This window comes from Theropithecus gelada, chromosome 8 (genome assembly GCF_003255815.1).
Source record: "Theropithecus gelada isolate Dixy chromosome 8, Tgel_1.0, whole genome shotgun sequence".
NCBI lineage: Eukaryota > Metazoa > Chordata > Mammalia > Primates > Cercopithecidae > Theropithecus > Theropithecus gelada.
This window is the reverse complement of record NC_037676.1, coordinates 134387977-134413011: the sequence shown is the minus strand read 5'-3', so window position 1 is coordinate 134413011 and position 25035 is coordinate 134387977. Positions and strand designations below refer to the sequence as shown.

General features: G+C 42.2%; 1 protein-coding gene across 1 annotated transcript in view; it reads left to right on the top strand.

Annotated features, from left to right (window-relative positions):
• The window catches only part of KCNQ3 (potassium voltage-gated channel subfamily Q member 3), a 401091-nt gene that overhangs the window by 360875 nt on the left and 15181 nt on the right, over positions 1-25035 (top strand). The window contains exon 9 of the mRNA XM_025394348.1: positions 6040-6066. Coding sequence (XP_025250133.1) covers positions 6040-6066 — 27 coding nt within the window. The remainder of the gene's footprint in view (positions 1-6039; positions 6067-25035) is intronic.

Sequence of the window (25035 nt, the reverse complement as noted above, 5' to 3'; positions counted from 1 at the left end):
GCCTGCACCTAGAGACTACTCTGGACTCCAGGAAAGGAAATGCGGAAGAGGACAGCAGGAAGAGTCCTCTGGTCACCCAGAGATGCTGTTTCGTGTTCTCAGAGGTGGGAGATTGAACTAAAGATCTCAGAGAAAAATAAGAACCTTTTTCCATGGTTATGGAAAAGGGAGAGGGAAATTAATATGCATTGGATGTCCACTATGCTCTAAGCATTAGAGTTCAAATTTCATTTAATCCTCACAGTTACCCTATGAGATAAGTCAGAAGATTTAAGGTGCATCAGACTCAATGGGGATATTGTGCAAAGGTAGATCTGGCCTCCACTTTCAGCAATTCTGATGGAGGTGTGATGGTAAATGCATCCTAAACAGGAGCCCCTAGGGTGGGGCCGAGCCGGTGGCCCAGAGTCCACACCTGGAGCCAGGCTGAATGGTTTGTACTCCCAGGCTACTTTCAGAGAAGCTAGCAGAGTCAGGCTCTGACACTGAACCAGTGTCAACTACATCTGGAGGCCTTCGAAGCCCATGGTCTTTTCACTACTTGAGCTTCTAGAACAGACTGCTTTTTTTTTGTTTTTGATACTGGGGGCCTGAGTTCAGATTGTTAAGTGTATGCATAGTGTGCTGGACTCCTAGAACCCTTGACTTGGAAAGAAACATAGATGGACAGTTAGCCTCATAGTTGGGGCTGGAACCTGCCTCAAAGCAAGTTTCTGTCATTGTGTCTACAGGTTCAGTGAACCCTCATATAACCCAATACTACTAGATAGGGGGCTCCCTCTGTGCCCAGCCACAACTCGTCTGCAGATGCACACATACACACACACGCACACACACACACACATACACACATTCATTATCCTCAATTAATCTTTCTACTCCCATCTCCAGATTATGGAAATAGAAGAGTTTTGCAACTCATTTTCCTGCATAAAACCTTCCACTCAGTGACCATGATAAAGTAAAGAAAGTCCAAAACCTGACCATCACCTCCAGGACCCTAAAATATTGGGCCCCTGATCACCACCCCCATGCGCCTCCTATCTTGCTTTCACTCCTCAAAAGGTTCTAGTGGCAGGTGCCACTTTCTATTCAGGGCACTCAGTCCACTAATATTTTTGATGCCTTGTATGTGTTATTCACTGGGACAACCATGGAAGGTCACGGGTGACTTGCCGAAGAATCTAACTTTGATCCTGAAGGCAATGAGAAGCTAGATGAGCCAGAGCATGACATCAGTAGATCCATTTTTCAGGAATATGATAGCAAAGAGTGTGGAGGATGGATCTATGGACTCAAGTCAAAGCAAGGAGATCAGCTAGCAAATATTGCAGGGTTCAGAGTAAGAGGAAATGAGGGCCTAGATCAAGGTAAAAGCAGTTAGAAGGCAGAGTAGAAGGAGGACCTGAAAGAGAACAGGCAAAAGGGACCCATGACTTGTGGGAGAGTTAGAGAGGTCAGAGGAAGCAAGTCTTCAATAAAAGACTGGGAAAGTTTGGGTATACTTACTTGTAACTAGACTTACTTGCTCAGACAGTGACTTACATGTTTCCATTTGATTCTACAATGCTATCCTTGTTATAATCATTGAGGATTTGGGATAGCATAAAGCAGAGTCTTCTTAGAATGGGCAGATGACTTCCCCATAAGAGACCACAGTGACCTTGAACTCAAACAAGAACACTTTGGATGCAGAACTAAGACAATTTCCATTTGGTATGCATCCCAAGGTGTTGGCAATGGGCCCATTCTTTTGGGTTGATGTATTATAAATAAGACATTGTTCTAGCTGTCAGAGACTTGGAGGAATACATTGTGCTGCAGACAGCTGCTGTGATATGAGAATGGTTTTTAAACTAAGAAAGTACATTTCTTTCTTTCTTTTTTCAAGGACAAAAGTATAATATCCCTAGAGAAATTCATTTAGCAACCATTCTGAAGCAAGGCAGTCCCTTGGGAAAAGAATGTCCCTGAATTCCAACCCACTCCGTATGTTAATGGCAAAGAAGTAGCTGACAACACATTGGTGTTTTCTCACCTACCTCCGAAAGGTTTTCTTGTCTTTTGTTTATGCTTGCTTTAATAGCAACTTTCTTGAGATACATTTCACAACCCGTAAGAGGATTTTACATACCATAAAAGGTACCCTTTTAAAGTGAACAGTTCGGTGGTTTTGAGTATATTCACAAATTGAGGTATCAATCACCACTATCTAGTTCTAGAACAATTTTATTATCCTAGGAAGAAATTCTGTCCCAATGAGCAGATACTCCTGGTTCCCTCTTCACCCCAGACCCTGCAATCACTATCTACTTTCTGTCTTTATTTCACCTATCCTGAACCTTTCATAGTTGAATGAAATCATATAATGTCTTTCTTTTATGCATAGTTTCTTTCACTTTGCATAATGTTTTCACGTTTCATTTATGTTGTAGTGTCTATCAGAACCTTACTCCTTTTTATAGCCAAATAATATTTGATTATATATACCACATTGTGTTTAATGATTCATCAGGTGTTGGAAATTTTGGTTGTTCCCACTTTTTGGCTTTTGTGAATAATGCTACTATGAACATTCACATACACGTTCTGTGGACATATGTTTTCAACTCTCTTGGGTATATGCCTAGGAGTAGGATTGGTAAGTCTATGTTTAACTTTCTGAGGAACTGCCAGACTGTTTTCCATAGTGGCTGCACCATTTTAGATTCCTGCCAAAGGTTTGGAAGGATGAAGTAGCGTAGCCCATCTGCAACATGATGCCATATCACAATTTTCAGCTTAGTGTAGTTCTTTGTTAATTTGCAAGTATCTATGTTTTGGGAGCTAGCAGTGATGGATGGTGGTGGTCCATTCTTATATTTTTATACAAATTATAATTATAAACTCGTTGCTTTGGAATTGCAAAGAACTTCAAAGAGTTTCAAGCCCAAACCCAATTTTCTATGAGAAGAACCTGAGAGCCCCCAGAAGTTCAGGAACCCCCAAGAAGTTCAGGCCACATATCATATTGGGCATAACTAAGGGCAAACCCAGGTCTTCTGATCTGCTGACCAGTGGAGACTGAACGGACTTAAGGAAGATGCTGGGGTAGGAGTGATGGCAGATGATACATTCTTATATACAAGCAGGGATGAGGGAAGCTGTTAAAAATCAGACATTGCTTTTTATCAACAGAACACGTGCACTGTTTTATTCCTGGTAGGGAGAGTGGAATTATGTCTGATTTTTCATTTTCTACAGCTGTGCTGTTCAATATGGTAGCCACTAGCCTCATTGGCTAGTGAGAATTTGACAATTACCAGTGCAATTGAGGAAGAGATTTTTTAATTTTATTGTAAATAACCCTCTGTGACTAATGACTACTCTATTGGACAGCACAGCCCTGGAATTGTTAGCTATGAGAACTGAAATGGAGATGAGAAGACTTTGCCCACGATGTAGAAAACACTTGACCAAGAACAGGTAGTTCATTGTGTAACCAGGACTTGTTCCTTTTATGACCAGGGTCAAGATTATTGGAGTGCTTAGAAATGGAGAAAGGGGATTATATGCACTAGTCATTTCTTATGGCCAAATAACATTGGATCTGCTTTCATACATACTATCTTATTTAAGCTTTAGGATGTCCTGGAAGGTAAGTAGAAGGGGTAACCATTTTTCATAACCCTGCTTTTATAGGTAAAGAATGAGAGAGTCAATGAGATTAATTAGCTTCCTTAATGTCACTCAGCTGATAAATGATGGAACAAAGATTGGAACCCAGGTCTTGTGCCAAAACCTATGTTTTTATTTTGCTTTGTATCTCTGGGAAGAAAATACTACTTAGGGAGAAAACTGGATAAAATGATGATGAAATGATACAAGGGTCATTTTGATAATAAGACCCATTCTTGAAGATTGTTGTTTGGATGGTCAAACTGAATAAAATGTGTGAGAGTAGTTGTCTTAGTCCCTAGCCCATAGCAAGTGTTCAGTCTGTGCTGATTGAATCTGGGCTGCAAGGGAGTATTGATGCTGAAGGGAAAAGGAAGCCCCTGAATTACTGCCCTGGGAAACCACTGTTAGCAACCATGATCTAGAACACTCTGGAATGTTGTTAAAACCCTTTTATTCATTTATTCCATTCATTTAGCATATATTTATTGATCATCCCTTATGTGAACTCTATTTGGTATTGGGGATCTAACGGTTAACTGGACAGGTCAACTGCTCTGGTCCTATCCTATCATAAGAGTAGTGAAGATAAGATAGGGATGTGCTCATGGGATGTTGTGACTTGGAGTTTACTGGGGCTTTGGCTGGATCAATCTCAGTGGAGCACTGGACACAGAAGCCAGATGACACAAACTAAAGGGTGATGAGGAAGTGAGCAAGTGGAGACAGTGATTGTAGGTGACAGCTGGAGTGGGTGTGAGGCCAAAAATTTTTTCTTTGATGGAAAGGGTCTAGCAGAGAAGGATAAATGTGCATATGGGGGGAGGGGAAAGACTAGAGGTGAGAGAAGCAGAGATGGCCTGGTCTGTGGAGTATGGGCCTTCATTAAGAGCATGGGCCCTTCATCCACTGGCACAAAACAGAAGTCCAGTGGGTGGCCAGATGGTGAGACCATGGGTAGATCTCAGTGAGAGGGCAGTCAAGGTCATCAGCTGGGAGGAAGGTGTAGAAGTGAGAGAAGTCTGATGGTAGAGCAGGAAGCATGAAATACTCATCGTGGAGAGTGAAAGAGGAATGGACAGTGTAATCCTTTAAACTTTCTCCGTATCATACCTTCTCTTCCAATATGCCCTTCAGCTGCCCCCTTACCCTTTCCTTCCCCTTACTATCTTTCCTACTTCTCCTGGCCTCAGAGACCTAGAACATCCTAGATAGTCACAGCTTTCTGTATCCACCTGCTTTGTGATCAACTAACTCATCACTTTGTTGTGCTCTTGGGGAAATGGGCCCAGAGAATGTGTGACCAGCCCAAGGCCACACTGTAACCAGATGCTGAGCTGACCCTCAAAGCAGAAATTCTTAACTCTCCAACTGGCCCTTTTACTTCTCTGCCATGATTCTCTTGTTCTGTCTCCATCCCTCCCACCTGTGGATCCCCATGTTAGGCCAGTCACTCTTTCAACATTAATGAGCACTCTCATGTGCTGGGCTGCAGAGGTCTCATATTTTAGACAAGAAAAATAAAAAAAAAAAAACAGACTACATGTAATTCTAGTGTGATGTGATCCACGTGATAACGACAGAGTACCATTTCATTTGTGAGGGGATTTTCTCTGTCTAGACCTTGGACAATTGAATAAGAACCTTCAGGAGGGCCCCTCCGGGTGGACATAAAGGATGAGTAGGACTGTTCCAGGCAGGGAAAAGAAGAAGGGAGTTCCAGGCAGAAGGAGAGCCTGAGAAAAGGCTTGGAGTCATGAATATGTGTAAAGCACGGCTGGTGCACCTCCCAGCTAGGAGTGAGGGTTCCAGAGCCAGATCACAAGGGTTTGGATCCTGACTTTGCTGTCTCCTAACTGTGAGCCCTTGAGCAATTCATTTAACCCCTCTGTGCCTCAATTTTCTCCTCAGGGAAATGGGATGATAATAGTACTTCATAGGGTTGTTATGAGGATTAATTGAGTTAAGACAGTGTTTGCTATGATGACACTGGTGGTGATAGAGTTATGTTGGGTGTGTGACTGCTACATTATGACATTCCTGGTTTCTTGATCTGTCCCCACTACCAAACAAATTTTCCGAGCTCAACATGAGAGCTGGGGCAGAGTAAGTGCTCAGCAACCATTTTCTGGATGAATAAATGAATGAATGAGTGGCTGAAAAGAGCCCTGAAAACCTCAGAGCCAATGGGAGTAACGTGGGCTGGGGTCTGGCTGGGTAAACCTACCTCCTTCGTTGGTTCCCTCCACACTGACCATCCTGTCCTAGAGCTCAACTCTGCTCCATCATCTTCAGAGGGAAGCTTTGCAGCAATCTTTCAAGGAAGAATACAGCTGTTTCACGTAATTTATGCTTTATTTTTTCTCCCTCTCCTCTTTCCAGGAAAGAACAGCTGGAGGCAGCATCCAGGTAAGTTTCTGATTATGAATTCCCTTCTTCCCATCTTTGTGTCAAGACAGAGCATCCTGCTCCATATGGTGTAGGGCCCCATGGGTGGTCATGCTGGTCCCAAGATGGAGTTTTTGGGGTCACATGGTTGCTGACCACCATAGTCCTCTGCCTGGTTTCCTTGTGGTTGATCTGAGGGCAACTTAATAGGAATCATGGCCGCAGCCTCTTATTGAGGGTCTGGGTTCTGTGTCAGGAGTTCTGCATATGTTATCTCATTTGGTCTTCACAACCACAACGTAAGATAGGCCCTAATATCGTCCTTTGTGGATGAGGAGACTGTGGCTCAGAGAGGTTGGGTTGAGATTGAGTGGCAAGACCAAAATTCAAAGTCAGGTCCGAATATTAAGACCATGTTATTTGCATGATATATCACTTCATCTGCTTCTTGGGCTAACAGATGGTAAGTGAATCAAGACTGTAATTCATGATCCTCATGACTGTGGAGGTTTCTCAGTAAACCACATCATCTATATGCCTATATGACATGTAGAAGCCATTTTTAAACTATTATTATTGACAAATCACTTGTGAGTCCTCACAATCAATCTCCTGGACACTAAGTCCAAACGCTCTCCTTCTAGTGCTGACAGAATCTGGCCAGAGGAGGTGAAAGGACCCGGGACTACCTTACAGGGGAGCCACTTGAGAACAATGGCCTTTGGGAGGCCAAGTCAAATTCTCCCAAGTGTTTCCATGAAGCCCCATCCACACAAAATCCCACTTGGAAGAGGCAATTACTGATGGTGTCAGTTCTGTTTCCTTTGGGTGTGTTTTCAAATGGATTATGTGGTTCTTGCCTGGACCCACTTTGGACTGTAAGGGCCTTTAAGCAGATTGTAAAGGAGGGTTAGGTGAATGACAGTAATGGTGTTGGGACATTCACTAGAGAATCTGCAGCAGCTCATGGCTCCTAGAGACAGAGTGAAAGGACACCACAGAGATCTCTGCAGATATTTCTATGGAAACCAAGGTCCCTGGAGAGGACAGGCTCATCCCACATCACACAGCCCATAAGCACCGGGAGTAGATGATCAAGGTCTCAAGATTCCCAACAGGGTGTTCTTTGCTTTCCTTCTTTCATGACCAACAGGGTTTTAAATCGTGCAGATTTTGACACTGCAAGTGAATTATTAAATCTACCTTTAGGGCCTTTTCTATACAGACATGAACAAAATTCATTGAAATATGCATGCAAATATCACAGTCCCCTGGATTCAGCACTTCTGGTTTAATTAGGACTCAGATAGATGCATTTTGAGGCTTTCTTGGGGATGCCTCTCTAGAAGAGGGGCTTCTGATATCTTGTCATCAACTTGTTCATGTCCCTTTCAAGAAATCCCCACTCTGCTAAGAGCACAGAGGGAAAATCTATCCCATGATTTCTCCGAGTCAGAGTTGTTGGGTGTTTGGTGGCTCACCCTCCTCAGAGAAGAAGACCTAAGTCATTATGTAAGTCACTCAGTCTCCTTCATCCAGGGTTGGGACAGAGTCAGGTTGGCTGATGCGTTAGCAGGTAAGATGCCAGGTGTGATTATAGCTGCATAGCCTAGAGGTGGAAATGAGATCTGGAAACGGGATGCAAGAATTGTCAACAGAGGAATCAATTCCTTTACCCAGGAGGCAGGGAACCAGGTGACTACAGAATGTCAGGAATGTACGTGTACATTAGAGTCACACTTGCTTGTGTGCATTTTCCACCTTACAATAGCTTCTTCAACAGGCTGACAGCTACCTGGTGTTCCAGCCTTCCTTTATTCATATTTCTTTTTCTTTTTATTTTATTTTATTTTTTTTTTTTTTGAGACAAAGTCTCGCTCTGTTGCCCAGGCTAGAGTGCAGTGGCACAATCTCAGCTCACTGAAACCTCTGCCTCTTGGGTTCAAGTGATTCTCCTGTCTCCGCCTCCCAAGTAGCTGGGATTACAGGTGAGCACCACGACACCTGGCTAATTTTTGTATTTTTTTTTTTTAGTAGAGACCGGGTTTCACCATGTTGGCCAAGCTAGTCTTGAACTCCTAACCTCAGGTGATCCGCGCATCTTGGCCTTCCATAGTGCTGGGATTACAGGCATGAGCCACCGTGCCCAGCCCCTTTATTCATATTTCTAAATAGAGTCAGATTTGGAATTCACCTTATTGCTTCCTTCTAGCATAGGTAGCCCATACCCTTGTTTATTTGTCAGCCTGATGAAAGGATTATATTCTCTGTAATTTAACATGCTGGTGCTATACTGGGGATAAGAAAAATGACTTTCCAGTTAGGTTATTGGAAAGAGCTCAAGTCCATATTTAGTTGTAAAGCTATGACTTTATAAGGGCTGCCTTGAATGTTTTGATTTACTTGGACTTGTTTGTAGAACATAAGCCCAGCTGAATTCTTACAATGACTGGGAGGTTGGCTTTGATAATTTTATGCAAAACATTTTACATATGTCATCTTATTTGGTTCTCATGAAAGTGAAGGCAGCTGACACCCTCCCATCCCTTCTCACCTAGTTTAAATGCCCAACTCATGATGCCCTGAGGTAGGACTCAGAACTTCCCTAATAAAGCATATATACTTTATAACATTGGGCCCCTAGTAAGCCCACAGTAGAAGTTGGCTCTCTTCCTTTTGATTAACCTTAGAATCAGATATCGTGAGAAGGAAGCATAAAATTATCAAAGCCAACCTCCCACTCATTGTAAGAATTCAACTGAGCTTTTATTCCTCAAATCCTCATAAATCAAAACAGTCAAGACAGCCCTCATAAGTGACAGCTTTATAACCAACTATGGGCTTGATTTAAAAAGTTATTATATATCTCATTTAGAAGTTATTATATATCTATACAAATAAACTGATTTAAAAGTTATATATCTATGCAAATATAATAAAGTTCTTACTTTATATATGACATAAATATGATACATATTTACATATACACCTGTTAAATCATCCCTTCCTCTCTAGACCATGAGCTCCACAAGGCTAATACTCTGCCTGAAATGTAAGATGTACCCCACAAGTATTTGCTGAGTGACTATAAAAGATGACCTAAGTCAAGGATGAATTGTACCTCTATTTTACTTATGAGGAAACTGATCTCAAGCATTTATGTAACTTACATCTAAGTCAAACATAGAAGATGGGCCTTGCAGATGCACAGGGAGTCCATGAGCCTTCCTCCGCATCAGCTGGACTCTGCCTGCAGCACAGGTGGCTGTTATGCCCTTGTTATCCATGTGTGCAGAATGAGTTCGGCTAATACAATGGACGCATGATCTCAACTCTTGTCTTCCCTCGGCCAGAAGGTCTTATCTCACATCTTATATAGCCCTCTCCTTCACTTCTTTTTGGAGCCTACCTAATGTCACCTCCCAAGAGAGATTTTTCCTGACCCTCTGCCCATGCCCCTGCCTCTATCCCCATGATCCTACGATGATTGCCTGTTATATATATATTAAGTCAGTTGCCTCCCAGGGGCTAAGCTCTGTCTGTTTTATTCACTGTATTATCTCCTACACCTGACACATTGCCTGGAACAGAGCCTGACACATGGTTGGCTTTTAGTAGATATTAACTTTGTGAGATAGTGAATGGATGAATGGATAGATGGATGGATGGATGAATGGATGGATGGATGGATGGATGGACTCATTATTCTATAAGTGTCATAGTGTTTCACCCAACTTAAACTGAGGGAGGTGTACTGGTTCACATAGCCAGCCATCAGAGAGGGTGAGAACCCCTAAGAAACAAGGAATGGGACCCCAGGATTTTCTTTCTTCATCTCTTATCTCTGTTTCTCTTTTTGTGACAATTTTACTCTCTCAGTCGACTTTCTCCATATCGGTGAAGCAGTGGATACTAACAGTTCTAAAATCACATATATTTCCTCTGTCCTCTGTCCATCTACCCTTCACCCAATACCAGTTATTAAAATCCCAGAGAAGCACTCAGATTGACCCAGTCTGGGTCATATATTCACACCCTGGACAACCTCTACCCCTTGAAGAGTAAAAGCTGCTACTGCCTAAGCTCTGGACCAGATTTCCACCTGTTAGAGTGGGTGGGTGCTGGTATAAGATACTATGCTTAGCAGCCCCCATTAGGGTCACATGTCTGAAGTGGGATACTCAGTTCTTGAAAAGAATAGGGCCCTTTTTTCTCAAAGAATGAGCGATGAAACATCAAGCAGACAAAACACGATAATTGTTCATTACAGGCATAAATTCTACCTGTAAGTTTTCAAGTTCCTAATAATAATATTGCATTAAAAAACATGAACAGTTAACCATATTAAGACTGGCATTTTGTGTTAGGTCCATCATTTTGAACAGCAGTAATAACTATTCAGTAGACATGCAACAGTGCTGATAATTAAAGACATCTTTTTGATAGAAACTAGCATTTTTTAGATTCTCAAAATAGATAACTGTGTTGACAGCAGTTGCTTGCCTGAGCCCAGTGGTTCACTCTGTATTTTCTACCAATTCAGTCTGAACAGCAGCCTTCAGGAATCTTCTCCTCTGTATTCATATTTGCAGAGGGAAAAAAAATCTGTCCCAGGTACCATCTTTCTCTCTATGTGATAATTATGTCTTTCCCATTACAGAGTGGTCAAATTTAGTAGAGAATCATTCTTTGGATCAAATAATCCAACAGTAACTTACAAAGAATGCTGACTGCTTCCCTGGCATAGTTGTAAGCACATCTCATCTTCATAACCACCCTAAGAGATAGGTACTATTTTTAATCCCCATTTTATAGTTGAGAAACTGAGGTCAGATAGATAAGTGACTTGCAGAAGGTCACAAAGCTAGAAAGTAGCAAGAGCAAGACTTGGATCCAGTTGGTCTAGCTCTGTAGTCCATGGTTCTTCCCACTGTGCTCCTCCTTCCAGTTATTGGGAACAGTTATCTAGTCAGTCACAGAAGGTGTCCCTTTGGCTCGTTTTGTTCTCTTCTACCCTTCATTGGCCCACATAGCTGAGGTCCCTGCCACAGGAGGAGGCTATAGAGGCAAGAAAAGGTACAGAGCCAGGGTCATCTGTGGAGTGAAAGAGCATTTAGTTAGATTCTATAATTGACACTTTGCCTTCTCCCTGTGACATCAGCCACATGAAATTTATCTCACGGAGTCATGAACAATGTTGGCAATCAAACACCTTCCATGCTCCAGAATCAATGACTACTGAAGGTAAACATGAATTTAGAACTCAATCAATCCAATCCCCTAATTTTACTGATGAGGAAATTGTTAACCAGAGCAAAACAAAAGGCTTGAACACAATGCCGTAGCTATTAGTATTTTCTCCTGCTATCCAGACCCTGCAATATTATCCCAGAATGCAGAGTAACTGAAATGCAGAGGTGAGATTTGGACCAATTTTATTTAACCTCAGAGGGATCCCAGATAGGTGCTGAAGGCTTAGTCTCAATTTTCCTCTTGGGATAGTGGGGTGTGGGGGGCCATGCATAATACCCCTTCCCCTCTGAATTGTGAATCAATTAAGAAATATACCTAGAAGTCAAAGTATTAAAACATAGGTTATCAAAGACCACATGTTCTCACTCATAAGTGGGAGGTAAACAGTGAAAACACATGGACACAGGGAGGGGAACGTCACACACTGGGGCCTGTTGGTGGATGGGGGGCAAGGGGCAGAAGAGCATTAGGACAAATACCTAATGCATGTGGGGCTTAAAACATAGATGGTGGGTTGATAGGTGCAGCAAACCACCATGGCACATGTATACCTATGGAACAAACCTGCATGTTCTGCACATGTATCCCAGAACTAAAGTGAAACAAATAAAAATAAAAATAAAATAAAATAAAACAAAACACAGGTTACATTTTCTGGATAAAGCAAGATTGGCTCTAGGGGCAACACTTCTCACCAAGTGTGTCCTTGGAAACAGCACAGGGACAGAGCAGACACTCTCCCAGGCAGCCACTGGGCACTGAGAGCTAGAGAGAGAAAGACCATATCTGAACACTGACATTTAATACAGAACTCTCCCAATCAAAGAACATGGGCGAATGGCTATTGCACACACCATAACCCAGTTGGATACTTCACCTCCTTCCATGGAGAGAAGCTAGTAGAGCTATCAGCTTCTTCCCAATTCTTTTGAGAGTATAGACATTCCATTTTTATGACTTCAAAAATAGGGAAAAGATGGTCCCCCATATGGTTCATGTGGTCTTCTCTCTACCTATAAGCATGGTATCCCTTAGCACCCAAGAATATGCCTCAGCTCCCTGACTTGGCTTCATCAGTCTAAAAGCAGAACTTTTCACTTAGTACATTCACCAAGCCGTCATTTGCTATTCGATTTCTACAGCAGCCATAACAAATTGCCACAAAATGGGTTAACTTAGAACAACAGAAATTTATTCTTTCACAGTTCTGGAAGCTAGAGGCCTGCCCATGCTCCCTCCAAAGGCTCTAGACCAGGGTCCTTTCTTGCTTCTTCCTAGTTTCAGGTAGTTCATGGTGATCCTTGGGCTTTTAGACCCATTCCTCCAATCTCTGCCTCCCACTTTACATGGCTTTCTTCCCTCTGAGTGTGTCTGTGTCCCAAATCTCCCTCTCATTTATCTTATAAAGGCAACAGTCATTGGATTAAAGGCCCACCCTAATTCAGCATGCCCTCATCTTTACTTGATTACATCAGCAAAGACCCTATTTCCAAATAAGGTCACGTTCCCAAGTATTGGGTTAGCAATAGAGCGTGTTTGTGCGGGGCGGCACACTTTAACCCTCTATGTTTGCCAAAAACAAGTGTGGTAGGTTGCACATGGTGGGAACCTGTCTCAGCAGATCCAGGATACATGACTTTGAGATAGATATTTATGAGAGATTTGGATTTTATTATCCCCCTACACCAATGGAGATACTAGGGATTAGCAAGGTGAAACAGTTCACACAGGGGCTGGGATTTGAACCTGTGTCTGCCTGGATCCCTCCAGATCTATGGTCATTTCTTCTTTTTAACTAGGGACTAAAAATAACCAGGCAGTAGAATTAGGAGGTAGTCATAACCGTAGGGACTGAGGACACAGTCCAGAGTTAGACTACTAGACTTCAAAACCTGGCTTCCCTTGTAATTAGCTGTGTGCTCTTGGCAACTTATGCAACCTCTCTGTGTCTCCATGTTCTTACCTGTGAAGTGGAGATCATAATAATGCTGACCACATGGGCTGGCTCAATCACACCTATCATACCTTGAAGACAGCTCAGCCTGTAGTAAATGCTCACTAGAGATCAGTGCTGATCAACCGGTGTGTTATTCAGACAAGAGATTTAGGTAAATTGAGAAAACATTTCTTACGAGACCAGAAGAAAATATGTCGCTCTCCACATTCACATCAGTATCATTGGAGTACCAGTTGCAAATGTCCTGGAATCATCCTCATAGATCCGCAGACTCACTGGGTTAGAAGGAACCAAACAGGCCCTTGAGTTCAGCAGAACTAATTTTGCATTCCTTTTTAACTGAGATAACCCAATTAACACATCAGAGTTATTTCAAAATCATGATGCTGTTCCTTCCAATCGAGTGGTCAGTCTAATCACAATCCTGCTTCCCCCTTGCCTTATCTGTCCTTCCCCTTCCCCAGGATAGTCAGCCTTTTGGGAATCACCTGCCACCTGGGCCCAAGGTCCCTTATCTCTAGAAGTCAGAGATTGAGCTAGGTGATTTCCAAGCTACTTCCGGTCCTTTGTTCTATGAGTTTCCAGCCACAGTAGTAAAATTGGAACCATGCTGTTTTGCCACGTTAGACACTGCAAGTTACAGATTACTTTTAATAATGTTGGCTATGTGATTCTGGGCACATTACAAACCTCACTGTGCTTCAGTTTCTTCATCTATATGATGGTTATAATAAGGGTACCTATCTCCTAGGGCTGTGGTAAGGATTGTGTGCTTAGAATAGATCCTGGCCCATGGTAAGTATTATTTAAAGATTTGCTTTTATTATCATTGTTATCCTGATTTGCACCCATATTTCCAGGTTTTCTTGGCCTGGGGTTATTTCCATATGCTGTAGAGCTAGTTTAGGAGTCAGATCAACCTAGATTTGAATCCTGGCTTTGCAACACTTTTCTCCTTGCTTCCATCCATCCTTTCTTCATTCTATCCTCTGCCTTCCCTAACCTAAACACTGAGCATTAAGAGCTCTGCTTTTTGTCAGCCCTGAAGATTCTTGGGGAATTGTAACTCCTATTCTAATGGGAAAGGCCCTCACAATCTGATGGGGGGAGCAGATGTGTCAGCCGAAAAGAACAATGTAGTGTCGGGAGTGCTGGTAGGGAGAGACACAGGGGCAGGAGAAACAGGCACAAAAGAAGGAAACTCTACCTCTACCAGAAACAAGAGAACAAGGAAGAATCCACTGAAGACTTTTCTTCTGGCCTTTCAAGGGCTAAGTAGATTTACACTGAGCTGAAGAAAGAATTAAGGTCCTAATTTTATTCCTTCCATCTTTTATTCTTTCATCCTTCAAGCTTTGGGGGCCTAGGCCTGTGATCTTCTCTCCAGTCACCTGATTCTGTTGTAGGAAAAAAACGAGTTCTTGTCACATGACCAGGAAAGATTAGGCATGCAGGCACTTTGAAGAGTGAGAGGTTACAAAATTTATTGGGTGAAAAGGAAAAAAAGAAAAGCAACACAGCAAAGTGAGCGGGGTTCCTGTTCACAGGTTTCCATCTCTCAGTTGGAATCCCAAGTCACCACCCAGAAACAGGAGAGGCCAGGCTCCTCCTCCCTGCAAGTTGCACAAACTTCCTGCAGCCCCACCCCATCATCCCAGTGCACAGGCTGGTTGGGGATTCTCCAGGGACCTTATCACCTCCTGCATCTATCATTCCCTACTCTAAAGAAGTACATCTAACTGCCATTAGAATAAGGATGAGGATAAGGATGAAGACAGATCTTAACTGCTTCCTGTTGACAGGGGTGCTGTTTTGGGAAAACGGCCGTCAAATCACCCTCAGAGGCCTATCCAAGGGTTCCCACCAGAAGGGGCCATTGCCCAAAGCTCCAGTTGCATGACTGGAGTTTGATGGCCTGAAGAAGGGACAAACTGAGTTATTAGAAAACATGTAGAAATATGAAATAAGAGGGTGTGGTAAGGACAGCTCAAAAATCCCAAGGACTTTTACCAGTTTGCATGGGGAGAGGGCAAAAAGCCCGATTGGATAAAAAAAACAAACAAACTTTTACCTTTTTGATGGCACGTCAGGCCCTTCCCCTGAGCCCAGTCCTAAGCCAACCAGTTTAAGGTTTGGGAAATTAACTTTTCCCAGTTTGGAGGCTCCATCTGAAGGGAGTCTCCCATAATATAGAGACACAATGACCTATCATTGAAGAGAGCACAGAGGAGGAAAAAGGGAGGAAAAAAAAAGGCATTTTTTTCCAAAGGCATCCCAGAGGTTCAGGAAGCATTTGAAAGGGGTACAGAGATGAATGGCTACTCAACTACAAAGAGGGGAACAGGTGTCCCTGGCTCCTTTCTCTTCCTAGCAAATACCTAGGGTACATGAGGGAGGGAAAATGAGGCATTCCTCTTTCTCTCCTTCCTCCTTCTATCCCTGAGTCCTGGTGACTATGGCAGGGTGCCACCCATGGGTGTTAAAGAGGCTTTCACCCATGTTAATGGGGGGGTCTGCAGGGTAGGAGTATCCACTCTTACCCACATATGCCCTCTCTCCCCTGCTGTCAATAGCCTTGAATTACCTAGACATCATTTATGCCATGAATACTAGTGTGATATAAGAGGGTGTTTTTATCCATGAAACGGGAAGCTTGGCTTTCTCAGCAGGAATCAGTCACACTTAACTGTGCTGTGTCTTTTAACTGCTGTTATTATCTCCCTCTGGATCCCTCAGATCCAGTTTTCTTTCCTAGGGCTTTGACCCAAGGCTTGGAATTGAGTTTGGAACAAAAATGTGTCTTGGGGGGACTGCATGGACTCCTTATCATGAGCTGAATACTAAAGTGAAGCTGTGGAATTAAGTCCTTCTCTAACAAGGGAGAGAAAAGGATGTCTTATGACACACCCAGGGAGAGAAAAGGATATCTTTGGATGCATGGTGCTTGGCTTTGGTTATCTCTCTTGGTCTTACTTTCCCAAAAAGAAAACCTCTGGGTTAGGGGCACTCTATTTATTCCCATCGTCTGGCAGGATTTGCAAGATAATGGCTCAGAACTAGAATATTGATCCAGATTTTCACATTACCCATCCCTCTTGTTTCTTCTGAGCTGCACCCAGAGATTTCTGGGTAGTTCACAGCAACAATCAGGGTTAGTCTAAAATGTAGGCAAAAACTTAAAAAACAACGAATGAGTTTAGAATTTAATGACAAACTTATGATAGGTTTTGAAACATAATTCCTCTCTCTCCAATACTCATTTTTGTTAAAAAAAATCATGATAGGGACCGGGCGCGGTGGCTCAAGCCTGTAATCCCAGCACTTTGGGAGGCCGAGACGGGTGGATCACGAGGTCAGGAGATTGAGACCATCCTGGCTAACACGGTGAAACCCCGTCTCTACTAAAAAATACAAAAAAACTAGCCGGGCGAGGTGGCGGGCGCCTGTAGTCCCAGCTACTTGGGAGGCTGAGGCAGGAGAATGGCGTGAACCCGGGAGGCGGAGCTTGCAGTGAGCTGAGATCCGGCCACTGTACTCCAGCCTGGGCGGCAGAGCGAGACTCCGTCTCAAAAAAAAAAAAAATCATGATAGGATGACGTTGTTTGCAAAATAGATTTTAGTCTTATACTTGGCCTGATTATTTGCATAAAGTGCAGCAAGAATAATTATCTCTACATAGGCCTTTTAGACTGGCTTTGATGGAACTCTGTCCCACAAGGAATCTCAGATAAGACCTTTTAAAGCAGAGCCCAGTCATGGGTTTGTATCCTCAAATACCTGTGAGTTGGGTGATCCTCTCCTCTTAAGGTCCCAAGATAAACTTGGAGATCCTGGGCCTGTTAGAAAGTGACATTTTTTACTGACCACAGGTCAAGAACCCTGTACAGGGACTGTGTAGACAAGCGTATAAGGCCAGTTTTTTCCAAGGGGTTTTTATTGGCTCTGCAAGTCAAGCTTGACTCCTTAAAAGGATGCTTTTCCAGTCAAAGCCTTGGTAAAACAACCAGTTTCTACAATTGTGTCCTGTTGCAAAAGAAAATGGATTCTTATTGCACTGATGCAAACAACTGTATTGCCATGAGTAAAGAATAGTCACAACTAGTTTCCAAATTCTAGGACAAGCAGACAGAGAGAAAGAAACATGCTCCAAATTTTGTTCACAGAGTATACCTTACTCAATAGGTAAAGGCTGTAAATAGTTCAAAATAAGTTTCCTTGACTCTGAAAAAGAAAACAAGAACCAGCAATATTCCAAGCAAAAGTAAAAAAGATTGCTTTGGTTTTCTGTGAGTTCATTCAGTTAGCTCTTGTTTTGCTTGATATTCGTGAACATTTTTAGCTCTTCATGAGTCCTGTACATTTTTTCTTTATTCCAATGGCACAATCTCCAAAGTTATCAGAAACCTGTATTTGAGAGCAACTGTCAAAGTTCTGTAGCTTATTATAAACCGTCTTTTGAAAGAGGTTAAAACAAGGCAACAGTTGTCAAAATGTCCAGGGTAGTTAGAGTTAGAAACACAATTGACAAAGAAGTTTGGTTATCTCATGGTATCCAGTAACTTAACATAATCTTAATTATGATAGCATGTACTTAGACATTAAGATTTTAGAAATCCCATACAATTTTGGAACATATATTGGTATTATTCGCCAAAATATAGCCTAAAGAAGATTGAATACCATTGTAGCAATCCCATGTACATAAACATGTCAAATAATCCTGTTTACTTCTCTTTTCTGGATACTCCAGAGGCCCTCTGAAGCATCCAAAAATCCAGATATCAGGAAACACAGTTTTGAAACTGAAGTTTGATTTGGGCAAACCTGTTAAATATGTTAGAGGCTTAAAACAGTTTACATTATGAAATAGAATTACATACTACCATAAATTATTTATTTTGCCAAAATGATGACTCAGAAATTTTAAAAAAGCAAAAACCTTTTATAACCCTTTACAAATTTTGCTAAAGAGAAGATTAGTGCCTTAAGAATACCTCGTTGTGCTTTTATTTTAATGCTCAATTTACAGAAAAACCATATAATACCCTTTTGTATTTAATCAATATATTCACACACGGAATTTTTGCAAGATTAATTTTTACAATCCCTCCACCACGTGTTTAAACTTTTAGCTTTGTCATATCTAATTTAAAACAATTCTTTAACCTTAAGTGAGAATGTATATTTTATACCTTTTTATAACCTTTTATTAAAAACACATTTTACTGTTCTTACACACCTCATCCTTTCCACATAAATCTGTTTCCAGTAGTCTCAACTACATGTCATAATGGTAACTTTTAACAATTTTTAATGTAAAACCTAGTAAGTTATTTTGATTATGTGCTAGGTGCAGCCAAGGTTTGATGCCTCCCAGCATAATTAAGGGTGTGGTTAGTTCCATATGTCCCCAGCCCTTACCAGTTGTGAAGCCAGCAAATTAAAAAATTCTCAAATGCCAAAAATGCAGCCAATAACCTTAAAATATTTAGCCAACCTAGTATCTGACCTGCATAATTTAGTCCACCTAGTTATATTTTGATGACATCTGCTTTTTACCAATAATTATTAGGGCTGTTTTTATTTTTCAAAGATTAAAGTCACATGAAATGAAAGGTACCACAGTTTTTATCTTCCCTTTAAAAAATATTTGATCCAAGCACTTATCTTCCTTTAGGCCAATTAATTAAAGCTCTTTTTATAGGCATCTCACACACACAACACATATATAACTATACAGACAGGCAGAAGAAAACCCAGTCCGCATAAGATCTTTTGTTTGCCAATCTCCTATTTGGATTATTGGCCTTCAGGTACTTTTAATTACTGGGATTCTATGAGGAAAACAGAGGTCTCTCCCCTCTCATGTGTGCATTAAAAGTGGCAAGGCAAAATGGAGAAAAATATTTTAGTCAACCGAAAAAAAACCCTTTTTGCAGCAAAACAAGGTCCAAGAAAGGGAAAACAAAGTCCTTGTAAATGTAACTATAACTTGGATAATCCACTTTTAATTAAGGTGAGCACTCCTTAAGAAAATCCTTTTAACTCCCTTATTAGCCAACTTTAGCCATGCCAAACAGCCAATATTTCTGACTTTCAAACTTTACTAAAGGCTCAGAGAAAGGAAAATCCAAGGTGGTTCATAGAGGGTAAGGGAATCAACGAACAGCAAACGTTCACGTATCATACCAGAAAAGACTCATTCCCTAGGCCAGGATTGAATCTAGGCCGCCCAAAGGCTGAACAAAGCCTTGCCACAAGGTTACAGGCCACGCCCTTAAGGATGTAAATCAAGAGCAAAAGTTTGCTGCAGCAAAGTTTGCTACCAGCCATACAGAAAGATGTGCAAAGCACACCAGATTGGCTACAGCTTAAGACTAACCTCACAAATCCTTTCTCACAATTAAAACTCTACCAAAAATACAGTGATCCCAATCATTTCCAGCCCAACAAAATGTCTTCCAAAAGGAAAACAAAAAACAAAAAACAAACCCTTGTTTTAAAGTCATCTGCTGACAGGGTAGAGAAAAGGAGGTTAAATGCAGGGCTGTGTTAACTGCTGACAGGGTGGAGAAGAGAAAAGGATGACTGGGGGAAGAACCTCTTATTCTTATGGCAAATGGTTTCTGCACCAGGGAGATAAGCTTAACTATTGTGGGAGAGAGCTGGAGTCTCTAGCTGGGGTAGGTGGGGACTCTGTGGACACGTGGTGGGGAATGCCAGCCAGTTGCTTGGGGCCCAGGCAGCAGCTATGGCTCATCCTTACCCTGCATGGTCATTGGTCACTGCACACACATGAGGCACACACCACAGCCATGCACTCCGGCTGGTAGGGAAGTAGGGGTAGGCAGCTGCCTGGTCCAACTGTCCTGTGCGCGTGTGTCTGTGGCCCTTGGGGTAAGTGTGGACCACCTCCAGTACTGTATTGTAAAAGGAAAAATAGGTGTCATTACTGTCCCGAAACAAAGAAGATGAAGGCCATAGGACCAAAAGGCTCAGAAGCAAAAGTTAAAGGTTTTGGGTCCCCATTTCACCCTCCCTTCCTCAGATTCCATGTTCTGGGTACCAAAAAAATGTTGTAGGAAGAAACCGGGTTCTTGTCACATGACCAGGAAAGATTAGGCATGCAGACACTTTGAAGAGTGAGGGGTTATGGAACTTATTGGGCAAAAGGAAAAACCACACAGCAAAGTGAGAAGGGTTCCTGTTAACAGGCCCCCATCTCACAGATAGAATCCCAAGTCACCACTCAGGAACAGGAGAGGTCAGGCTCCTCCCCACTGCAAGCGGCAGGAACTTCTTGTGGCCCCACCCCGTCCTCCCAGTGCACAGGCCAGTTGAAGATTCCCTGGGACTTTTGCCCTTATATGCCTCCTGCATCTATCAATTCTATATGAGAAATCTCTAGAAATGTCAATTGATTAGATCAGCTAAGAAGCACACCTGTGTCCCAAGAAAAATGCACAGAAAACCTAAATGAACAGCGAATCTTTATTGCTAGCCACAAAATAATAAATTCCTCTGTAGAGAAATAAAGTGTATGGTCAGAATTCTCCAGTAAACAGAACCAATGGAATATATCGAGGTGTATAACAGAAGATTTATTATGGGAATTGGCTCACATAATTATAGAGGCTGAGAAATCTCACAATCTGCTGTCTGCAAGCTGGAGAACCAGGAAAGCCAGCAGTGTAATTCGGTCCAAGTCCAAAGGTCTGAGAACCATGAGCTCCAATGGTGTAAGTCTTGGAGTTCAAAGACCTGAGAACCAGGACCTCCAATCTCCAAGGGCAAGAGAATATGAATGTCTCAGCTCAAACAAAGAGAGTGAATTCACCCTTTCCCTCCTTTTGATCTATTTGGGCCCTCAAAGGATTCGATGATGTCCATCCACATTGGTGAAGGCTGATCTTTTCTCAGTCTACTGATTCAACTGCTAATCTCTTCCACCCTCACAGATACATACTGAAATAATGTTTTATCAGCTATCTGAGGATCCCTTGGTTCAGTAAAGTTGACACATAAAATTAACCATCACACAAAGGATAGGAGTTATTTGGTTCTCCCAGCTCTACCATGAACAGTGTGAAAGCTGTAAAGAAATTGCCAGCCTTGGCAACACGGTGAAACCCCGTCTGTACTAAAATATGAAAAAGTAGCCGGGGGTAGTGGTGTATGCCTGTAATCCCAGCTACTCGGGAGGCTGAGGCAGTAGAATCGCTTGAACCTGGGAGGCAGAGGTTGCAGTGAGCCAAGATTGTGCCACCGCACTCCAGTCTGGGTGACAGAGCAGGACTCTGTAGAAAGAAAGAAAGAAAGAAAGGAGAGAGAGAGAGGAGAGAGAGAGAGAGAGAGAGAGAGAGAGAGAGAGAGAGAGAGGAAGAAGGAGGAAGAAGAAGGAGAAGGAGGAGAAGAGAATGGAGGGGAGGGGAAGGGAAGGGGAGGGGAGGTGAGGGGAGGTGAGAGGAGGTGAGGGGAGGTGAGAGGAGGTGAGGGGAGGTGAGGGAAAGGAAGGGAAAGGAAGGGAAGGGAAGGGAGAAAGAAGAAAGAAAGAGGAAGAAAGAAAGAAAGGGAAATTACCATCATCTTCTTCAACGTTTATGCCATTTAAGGAAGGTCCGTCAAGTTCCAGGCCCCTTTTGGCCACTTCGTGTTCATTATCATCTCATCTCCAATTAGCATTTCCCATTTTATTTTAAAGAATAAAATATCTTAAGAAATAAGTACAGACAGAAACTTTCATTTATAATCTTTTCTTGGAGAGAAAAATAGGACACCAAAGCCTCAAAACTTTGGCATGTGGTAGGTGACAGGTGTTTATTACCTGTCTGCTTTCTCTGTCTCTCTCAGGGTACACCATGGTGCTAGCAAGCATTCTAAAAGTACTCTTAAAGGGGACATCAGATCTTTTGTTAGTCCTCATCCTTTCCACATGAAAAGATGAGAGGATGAAAGAATGAAGGAGAGAAGGCCTTGACTTCTATAAGTGGTATTGGCTGTTCTGTGCTGGGCACTCAGTCTGGCCAACATGACAAAACCCTGTTTCTACTAAAAATACAAAAATTAGTCGGGCGTGGTGGCGGGCACCTGTAATCCCAGCAACTCAGGAGGCTGAGGCAGGAGAATCGCTTGAACCCGGGAGGCAGAGGTTGTAGTCAGCAAGATGGCACCACTGCATTCCAGTCTGGATGACAGAGGGAGACCTTGTTTAAAAAAAAAAAAAAAAGTACAGGTCTATAGTATTTGATATATTCACATTGTTATGAAACCAATCTCCAGAACATTTTACTTTGCAGAACTAAAACTTCATTCCTATTAAACAATGCTCCCCTTTTGCATGCCCCCAGGCCCTGGAAACCACCATTCTACTTTCTGTTTGTATGAGCTTGACCACACTTGATATCCCATATAAGTGGAATCACATAGTATTTGTCTTTTCATGAAGGGCTTATTTCACTTAGCATAATGTCCTCAAGGTTTATTCATGTTGCAACATGTGTCAGGATTTCTTTCCATTTTAATACCAAATGGTATCCCGTTGTATGTCCATTAATTTTTTGTATCTACTTATCCACTGATGGACAACATTTGGGTTACTTCCACCTTTTGACTGTTGTGAATAATGCTGCAATGGACAGGTATGTGTTTTTTAAAATGCAAACTTCATATACTTTATTCTCAAACATCTTTGTAGGACCCAGGTACATTTAGAACACAAAGGAAACTCCTATTTTCTATCTCTGTTTAAATTTTATTTCATTTCTTAAGTCTCTGACTTATCTGAACTCTGATCTCATCTGGTGCCACTCTGCCTCTCAGAATATTTTGGCCACATGCCCTCCCTTTGGTGCCGCAGTCCAGTCCTCATGCCCCTTGCACCCACATGCAGTTCTTCTGCCTAGAGAGTTCTTGCCTCCTTTCTTTGAAATCCAGCTTCTGACCCTTCAGATCTCAGCTTCTGTGTCTGGACCATCATCATCTTAATCCTTGATTAATAATCCTGAAATTGGTTTCCTAATTCATCTTCCTATCCACTCAAGATGCCTTCCTGAGCCACCCTACCTGTCAACCTCCCGTTGCTCTTCATTACTGCATTCTCTTGGTCTCCTTGTCAGATTTCTAGCAATGAATGTGTCTGTTTACTTATTATATGACTTCTTGACTTTATCATAAGCTCACTAGAGACTGAAAACCACATTGGTTTTAATCACCAACGTATGTTCAACAAGTTACCTTGAGCCTGGGATTTACAAAGTGTGGAACACATTTTTGTTGAATGAATAAATATTAGCTTCGTTTTATAGATGAAATTGAATCTGAGTTAATGACTTTCCTAAGTGAAATATAAACCACAAGCAGAGATTTGAACTCAGTTCTCTTACTCTAAAGTCCACTCTCTTTCCACTATACAGCAGTCCCTCTCTCAGCTGAGGTTAGATGCATTTTGTTAATCAGAAGATTGAATGTTTTATTACTTCCTTCATTCATTCAACATTGTAATAATACTTTTAGTGCTGGCAACATGCCAGACACTGTGCTAGATCCTGTATATACAAGTTGAACATGGTAGTTTCTGGTCCAAAAGCTTACCTTTCAGTTTTTCAACCTCAGCACTATTGATATTTGCTACAGATAATTCTTTTTTGGGAATTTCCTGTGCATTGCAGGATGTTTAACAGCATCTCTGGCTTCTCACCACTAGATGGCAATAGTACTTCTCATTATTATATCACCAAGTGTCTCCAGGCATGGCCAAATGTGCCCTGGCAGGGGGATCAAAATCACCCCCAGTTGAGAACCACTGATGTAGTAGGGGAGTCCCTATTAAGTCAAATATTTCCCTGCAGTGGCCGAGTGCCATGGATGAGAAAAGCCTGAAGTGGACTAGAGGCACAGAGAATGGATGTCTAATGGATCCCAGTAGCCACTGCACTGAAAGTCCAGATGTGGGGCTGAGGCTTGGACCATGTTTTAGATAAAAATAAGAGTCATTTAGATGAAAAAAGGGGATGAAGGTTTTCCCAGGTCGAGTTCACAGCACATGCAAAACACAGAATGTGAAGAAACTACACGGAGTTGAACATGGCTGGAGTTCCCTGTGCTGATACCTGAAGGAGGAGCCCAGGACAAGAGCCGCATTGTCCAGGGTAGAACAACCTTGATTTTACTTTGCCATGCCCAGTCCATCTATTTGCAGTTTGTACAATTTGTATTTGGAAGTTGTTTGCCTGCACTTAATATGTCAAGAGCCCTAGCTTTTGAAGAAAATCTGATGTCAGCTCTGGGGAAGGCTTTTCTTGCAAGATCTTCAGTGCCCTCCTAGAACAACACCTTAATTATGCACTGGAAATCCATACAGTGTAGAACAGAGATGGGTTTTGAGTTTCAGCAGTGAACTTTGCCTTGCATTTGATTATCCTTTGGGGTCTTGGATTTCAGGCAACACAATTAAGAAGTAAGCTGATCATCCACTTTGCTGGAGGAAGAATTCCATAAGCCTCTTAGGTGCAATGGCTGTGAGTGATTCTGAGCCGAGACTTCTGACTTTGTTCCATGCATCTGGATTCCTAACACCGTCTGAACTGTCATCTGTGACCAATGGGGTTTTAAGTGAACGTGGCCAAAGCAATCCAGACTGTTTGAGGTTGCAGTGAAGCATTTAAATGCCTAACAAGCAAATCCTAAATCCCAGCACAGGGAGAACCAAGAAAATCCTCTGATTATCTTCCTTATATTCGACAATTATACTGAAACTTCAATTCAGGAAAAAGTGGCTGCTA